The 7,823-nt window shown below is 40.8% G+C and overlaps 1 protein-coding gene across 1 annotated transcript in view; it reads right to left on the bottom strand.

Moving 5' to 3' along the window:
* IFT81 (intraflagellar transport 81) overlaps nucleotides 1–7,595 on the bottom strand; it is a 44,216-nt gene extending 36,621 nt beyond the window's left edge. Inside the window, exons 1-7 of the mRNA XM_067307094.1 lie at nucleotides 7,522–7,595; nucleotides 6,994–7,159; nucleotides 6,078–6,181; nucleotides 5,020–5,200; nucleotides 1,901–1,990; nucleotides 776–841; nucleotides 347–457 (exon numbers count right to left, since the gene is read on the bottom strand). Coding sequence (XP_067163195.1) covers nucleotides 347–457; nucleotides 776–841; nucleotides 1,901–1,990; nucleotides 5,020–5,200; nucleotides 6,078–6,181; nucleotides 6,994–7,137 — 696 coding nt within the window. The 5' untranslated portion in view covers nucleotides 7,138–7,159; nucleotides 7,522–7,595. The remainder of the gene's footprint in view (nucleotides 1–346; nucleotides 458–775; nucleotides 842–1,900; nucleotides 1,991–5,019; nucleotides 5,201–6,077; nucleotides 6,182–6,993; nucleotides 7,160–7,521) is intronic.
* Between the last annotated feature and the right edge of the window lie 228 nt (nucleotides 7,596–7,823).

A 7,823-nucleotide genomic window follows, 5' to 3' on the forward strand; every position in this document is an offset into this window, starting at 1 on the left:
TGCAGAGGGATATAAATCAAGCTAAGGAAACATTTGCTCACTATCATAAAGCTAATGATCTCTCTCTGGGTGCTACAACGATAAGTCATGGAACATTTCCTGGGACTGCTAAACAATGATGTCAGTGGCAGCTGAGGCAGCCAAGTATCTTGAACGAGGTGTTCAGAACTTGCAGGGTCAAGTCTTTTCCTTTAAAATGTACATAGATATTCTTATTTTAAATGGTGTTTAATTTTCTGGTGTTGGGAGAACCTCTGTACTGCTGTCTCTGATGTTATTCTTTAAATGCATTATCCCCAAACAGATGTCAACAACTATTTTAAGGGGTATACTTTCATGTCAATACCTGATTTTTTTGTTCTTGTTTCTGTTGAGCCAAAGATTCTTCTCTCTCTTTTTCTAAGCGAAGCTGTCTTGCTATTTCAAGCATTCGTTGATGATTTTGTACTGTCTCCACCTACAGCAAGTGGATAAATAGTGCATGTTACTGTCAAATAGTTGAGAAATATATTAAGGCGATCATATGTCTCACAAGCCCACTTAGCACTTCCTTTCCATACATGTTACTACTCAGAAATGACAGCAAAGCACTGGACTCAAGACTCTTAAAAGCTCTGGACTAATGCCTAGGGAGATTCCCTGTGGGTCAATTAGTTATTTGATTCCTTCCTAGACATTCAGTATGTTTATCTTAATCCTTGTTTGCATTCCAAAATCAGAGTTGCAAGCCAAGGATTATGACACTGAAATGTAACAGTGTTACTTCTCTTATTACCCTCTTCTTAAGACGCTCCACTCTTTTGATGAGTTGATCTTTCTCCTCTTCCATTGCACTGATATCCTGAAAAGCAGCAAAAATACAGAAATGTTAATTTATTTACAACACAATATGGATTACATGAGATTCTGCTCAAATTAATATGAAAATCAGAATCCTTCTCTGAATACATTGAAACTGTTATAATTGTATAGATCTATGATCAGAACATCCAGGATTCCAGATTCTCTTCTCTCTTACTTCCCCCCCAATTCCCACTCTCTTTAATACTTTATCCGCATCCTTGAGTATTAGTGTGAATACTTAAAATAAAAGCAGGTGAATTACTCTAAAATAAAAACAAACAAACAAAAACAACTAAGTAAAACCAGCATGAATTCAACATCTGATGCAGTCAAACATATGTTCTTAAATGTTACCATCATTACCCTCTCCCTGGCAGGCAATTTTGCATTAAGTTGCATAGGAGTGTTGTCTATTGCCACTTTTTCCATTGAAATTGTGTTAAAAGAGATACTTGCTAGTTCTTAAACATGGATCTGATTCTTGTTCTCCTTTTTAATCATATTTTACAACAGCAGGACTCCACAGATAGATATTAATGAGAGAAGGGAAATAAATGATGCAAATTTAGGCCTATCTCAACATTTTCTTAGCTTATGCATACATCTCATTGGAAAGACAGATATGTGCTTAAATATTTTGCTGAAACAGGGCAATTATCTTTACTTAACACCACAACCACACAAGATCACCATTTTTGTTGACTTAAGCTCTCAGTTCATTCAACGGCCTCTGAAATTATTACCCTGTATCAGTAAAGCAGAAGGTTTTAAATCAGTTTGTGTTCATGGGGAAAAGGGAGTTCTAATATTTGAAAATCATTCTGAACAGTCTTGGCAGCCTTGTTTCCCAATCTGCTTCAGAAAACCCAGTTGTGAGTGTGAGCGATGGCTTTCTACTCTGTTTGCCAACAAAGAACAATTTCAGAAAGGCAGCTGTAGTACCTATCAGTTATGACCTCTACATCGTATGCACTGCAATGAGGCCACAAAACCAACAAAAATAAGACATTAAAAAAAAAATCTAAACAAAAGTCATACAGTTTTGTCAGGTTTTTACCCTTCTTATTTCTGCAGTAGAGAAACCAGATGTTCTGAGCTGCTCACATTCCTTATGTAGGTTTTTGAATGCTTCCATAAGTTCTTCATACTATAAAATGAGGTAAAAATATGAAAAATGAGCTTTGTGGCTAAGGGTTTCCAGACCAACACGTTGCTTTATTACTAAGACAATAAATATAAATAAATAAATAAATATATATATATATATATATATGGTGAGCACAAGATTTAAAGAGAGTTTTCATCACAAAAGTTTATCAACTTATAAAACAAAAAAAACAACCCCACAGTGAATTATCTTTTGTTTGAAGGTGCACTCAGAAGTTTCAGAATTTCTTCACTGATTTCACCTCTTCCCTTGTAATACATAGTGTATTTTCAAAACAGGAAGATAAGATGTTATCTGAAAGGAACAATGCTACATTAACAAATTATTCTCCCTTACTATAAATCTGAGTACCTCACATATGTAAATTTATCAGCCCACAAAGGAATATCTTGATCTCACAAGAGTCTTGATCTAAGCACAGGGGCTTGAGTTTATAGGATACCGAGCTTCTGGCCTGCAAAGTGGTCCAAGAGCACACCTGACTACTTAACATATAAGAAATCATTTTGATTGTAATTGGGCACCAGGGTCTTGACACATTGCAGAATTGTGCCCTCAGTATCTCTATATTACAGAGATTGATATACATAGTTTGATAGCTGGAAAGAAGTAGACAGTGTGCTACTTCCACACCAGTAAATTGCCCACCAGTAATCTTAAACTGAGAGGCAGTGTGAAAGTCTGTGTGGGTAGAGAAATAACAGGGGACAGAAAGAGTTTAGAAATCTGGATAGGAAATAAATTTAGATTCAACTTGGAGAACTGCAAGCTAGGATATAGGGAAAGATAATCTCTGCAGAAACAGCCACTCAGTAAGAATGGAGAAATCTAAAAACAGAATATTGAGTACTTTTTTACTTTCTGGAAAGAGCAATTGATATGAACGTTGAGCACAATATGGCAACAGCAGAGGCCAGTTCAAACAAAGATGACATATTCCTGAGCAGTGAAGCAGTGATCCTACTTTATAAAAACCTGGGGAACCAGCATCTAGAATGCTCTGTTCATTTCTGGGCGTTTCAGTATCAGGCACACACTGACAAGCTGGAATGAATTCAAAGAATAACAATAAAATGGCTACAGACTGAGATTGAGAAAAAGATAAAATAATGGAGAAGGAGCTTGATTAAATGGCAAATAAAAGTACAGTAAGGTATACACAGGCTGGATGGTGAAGAATGTGTTACAAAAAAGTGGGAGTAAAAACACAACTGGCCTTCAGTCGCTTATGCATTATAGAAGTTAAGTACTTTAACAAATAATGAAATAGCATGTAGTCTCTGAGCAACAGTACTCATGATTGCTGATCTCCAACAGCTTTCCTCTGTGTGGACTCTCCAGCTCTTTCAAAAGGTGAGTTCACTAAGCCCTTCCCTTATCAGGGCATAAAATTTCAGGACCAAAGGCAAGACCTGAACAAAGGCATAGCATGGTTTGCCGGATCATAACAAAGGGAAGGTTTCTCACTTTCACTGAATAAAAGACATTGTGCAACTGGTCCATCTGTACACACTCTACCCGAAATAATTGACATACACACAAATGACCAAAGAAAACCCACAGGTTCCAACAGTGGAGATATTCCTGGCACCTGAGGGCAACGCATTCAAGGCTGGACAACTAGATTTATATCTAAAGTTGCTTACTTTTAAAATTACATACTGTTGCCAACCTGATGTCCAAATCACAACACAACTGGGAAAGTGGCAACTCTTCTGAGTATTGTGTTTAAACAACGTGGAAAAATACATTTAAGCTTAATACTCTATACTGATAAAACTTGACCATATTCTAACATTTCTAAGCTCTCATATTTGAAATGTTTCTCACAAAATACAGTATTTCAAGCCTCTCTATCCAATTACTGTAGGTTAAATTCTTTAATTCATTAGTATCTAAATATTTGCATGGCAACATTAAATTACATAAAAGCACCATATTACCCCAGCTTCTATTTTGAATTAGTCAGTAGGGTATTAGTTTAATAAGATAGTTATATTACTGTGATCCTAAAATGGAACACATCTTACATAACGGAAATAACGGAGTTGGATATTTATACATATTGGGATTGCGACATACTGAAAAGACATACAATCTACATTTCTTTCTCTCATTGCTACTTCTGCTTAGTTATTATAAATTAGAAATCAGATAGCGTCAGCAGCAACAAAAAAGAAAAAGGGTTAGTCAAGCTTCAGTCAAGCTATACAGCTTTGCTGGTGCACAGTTAATAAATGTAGTTACCTGTTACAAACGTTCAAAAACACTGTGATTTTGCAAGCCATTATATATAACAAAAGGCACAGAAAACTGGATAGAAATTAAGTAAATATGTACCTCAGACAATACAAATCTAAAAATATATCTTTGGTTCACTTTAAACTTTAAATTTCAGACCCACCCAGTTTGACTATCTAAGATCAACATTTAACGCTCACAAAAGAAGTGAAAACATAAAGAGTAGGAATGTCAGTCTGGGAAAAAGAAATTTTTTACTTATCCACAAAAAACAAATGGTCAAAGCAGAAGCGTGATAAAACTAATACAAACATTAGAGGCAAAATATTTTACAATCAATAGACAATTAGGAGACGATGACTTTTGGTCACAGTGTTGCCTGGATTGATTAGAACTGATAATTTATAAAGTTAAAAATATCTATGTCATATTTCACAGCAAGAAAAAAAAAAGCATTTAAAACTTAAGAAATAAAAAGCTCTCTTAGCCAACATGATCTGAACATCACTTGGTACCCAGTATTTAATGTCTTTAAAATCTTTTAATGCAATGCAATATTAATATACAACTTTGGGGTTATCTGAAGAAAGGTACTCAAGAAATACATCTTTATTGTGAATCTTTGCCTACCTTTGATTCTAACATGCTTTAACGTAACTCATTTAAACACTTCCATCTCAACAGTAACTCCCCAATTCATTTATCCCTCCTCCTACTGCCACTTTAATTAATTAATGTAAAATGTTGATATTCATGAAAAATGCTACCTGTTTGTTGGTTTCAGCCACAGTATCATCCTGTAGGAACTCAGCTGGCACTTCCAGTCTTACTAAGAAACGTGCCAGGTAGGCTCTTTTCTTAAGTTCATTGGTCCTCTGAAGAAGCCAATGTAAGACAGGATGAATTACAGATTTGCTTCCAGTAACTAACCCTTGGCGAAATGCACTCCTATACAACAACAACAGAAAGCAAACATCAGCTGCTACCCATAAATCTCAGACTAAAGAACACTGGCTTGGAACAAGCAATTTACAGTATTTTGACATTCTTTCTCTGTTTGCCTAATGGCTTTCTTAATGCTATTAAGAGAGAAAGTGTTCATGATGCCAGTTTGCCATTTATGACCTGCTTCTGCTACCTTGAGACAGATACAAGCCCATACACATAAAAAGGCTAAAGCCTGCAACAGTGGGTCTTCCATTTCTGCGATGTTCTCCAAGAACAAAGGCAAGGTGGGAAGAGTGTAGGTTTTCTGAATTATAACCTGCTACTGGAGGGTGCAATGCAGCCTCGTGAGCCTGCTCTGCCAGGGAGCCGGAAGGGACTGACCCTGCCAGTCATGCGGCACCCTCTCCTGGCTGACTCTGCAACAGCACCTCGGGCAGCAGCTCTCAGGCACGGGGAGCACGACTGAAGGGCAGTCAACAGTCTTCTGCAGGCATCGCCTATCCCAAATAATAGGTATTCTGTGGGGGGCAGCAGAGGAACTGTCTTCAAAACGTTAAACATAATCACTAGGATAATCAAAGTCAAAATACACACAACTACTGAATGGAGGTTATTACCATTGAAGCTGTAGAACAAAGCCAAATCATAGAAATAAACTTGTGATTAAATCAGAAAGTGAAAGAATTTATTATGACCATTTTTTCCTCTTTGAATGAGGAAATGGTGACTGGACAAAGAGTAACTGTTCATGGTATCTTTCAAGTAGCAATATATTAAATTTAGATGATGCACATGTTTTTGCTTGCCAAGCCATTTCAACAGTTTGTCTTTAAGACAAATATATTTTAACACTATTTATAGACAAAAAGATACTTACAAGTCTGATATACTTCCTGGAGGTTTGTATTTAAGGATACCAAGAAGACTCAACATTCTTTTAGCTGTTTGTTCCGGCGTTTCCTCTCTAATGTCAACAGCATGCTTAAAAAGTTAAAAAGAAATAATTAACCAATATTTGTACAAGTCATATTAATTAACTGATGACACTAAAACACTATCCACTTGATACATGATATGTAAATGCAGTGAGATGTTTCATACCAAATGCCCTTTTTATGACCAAATTCTGATTCTCTTCTAATGGACTCTTCTCTAACCATGTGTTCAGGTAACTTTATTTCAGGCATACATTCTTCCTGGTAATGAGTCCTCATCTACACAGACAAACTGATTGCTTTCACCTCAGAAGTCACCAATGCTGGCACGACAGGGTGCATGTTTCTGAGACCCACGTGTATGAATGATAGCTTCCACACCTACACACAGCTTTGGTAGCCTCAAGGGAGAGGGAGTCAATATCCACTGCTACAGCTGAATCATGAGGTTCAGATCTTGATCAATTCCTGCCCTGGATATGTGAGCAAGACACGGCCTGACTTTTGTCTTAAGAACGCGATCATTGTCAGTATGAACAAAGTTAGGATCTGTATCATGATTCCCAAGGAAAAAAATATAGAGTCATCAGTCTCTGGGGGACAAGGATCCAGTATCTCTGGCCCAAGAAACATTTGCTAGTTTCCCCAAAACAAGTAGGTACATAGACAGCGAGGATTCTTGCCAGGCACATTTATTTCCGTGAAGATTCATAAAAGCTATTTTGGTAAACCAAACATGCCACGAGATATACAGAGCTGGCCCTAAATAAAAGCATTCTGCGCAATTCCTGTGGCAAGCCCGTTTAAGAAGACGTTCTCCGTCACCCACGTCTGAACACTGCTGATCTCCTTCCTTACCTTTGGGTCAATCTCCCCCAGCACATCACTGAGCAGCTGCAACAGCTGCATCGACTCTAAGGAGTCGAACGTGATTAAATTGTAGTTCTTCTTGAAGGGCTCCTGATTGAGCTTCTCCACAATGAACTTGATTTGGTCACTCATGCTCGTGGCCTGGAAAAACCCTCTGCAGGGGAGACAGAAGAGATGCCAAGAGGCCTCGGCGGGGCAGAGGGCTGCGGGGCAGGGGGCTGCCGGGCGGGCGCACCATCCTCACAGAGGCCCCGGGCTGGCACCCGGGCCCGGCGGGGCCCCGGCCGCCCCCTCAGCTTGGGGGGCGCCCCGAGGCCTCCGAGGGAGGGCCCGGCCCCTCACGGCGACGGCGGGAGGGGAGATGAGGACACAGCGGGGCCGCTGCTCCCCGCCCCGGGCCGCCCCCACGATGCCGGCGGCGCCCTGGGGCGGCCCAACCCCCCCCCCGCCCCTCGCCCCTCGCCCCCCGCCCCCCGCGCGGGCCGCGCCTCCCCTCCCCCCGCGCCGCTCGGTTACCCGGGTAACGGTTGCCAGGCCGGGCAGATGGCGTCACTTCCGACGCTGCCGCGCGCTTCGTCTAGAAGCGGGCCCGCAACGGCCGGGCGCGAGGGGGCGTCTGCGCGTGCGCAGAGCGGGAAGGGAGGGGGAGGGGGAGGGGGCGGGGCGGAGCGGGGGCGGGGGCGGGGGCGGTGAGGGAGGCCGCTCTGTGGAGGGACGGGGCCGCCCTGACAGGGACAGGGACAGGGACAGGGATGGGGATGGGGATGGGGATGGGGATGGGGATGTGGCTCTCGCCCTCTCGCTGCCCCTTTCCCGCC

This window comes from Apteryx mantelli, chromosome 17 (assembly GCF_036417845.1).
Source record: "Apteryx mantelli isolate bAptMan1 chromosome 17, bAptMan1.hap1, whole genome shotgun sequence".
Lineage (NCBI taxonomy): Eukaryota > Metazoa > Chordata > Aves > Apterygiformes > Apterygidae > Apteryx > Apteryx mantelli.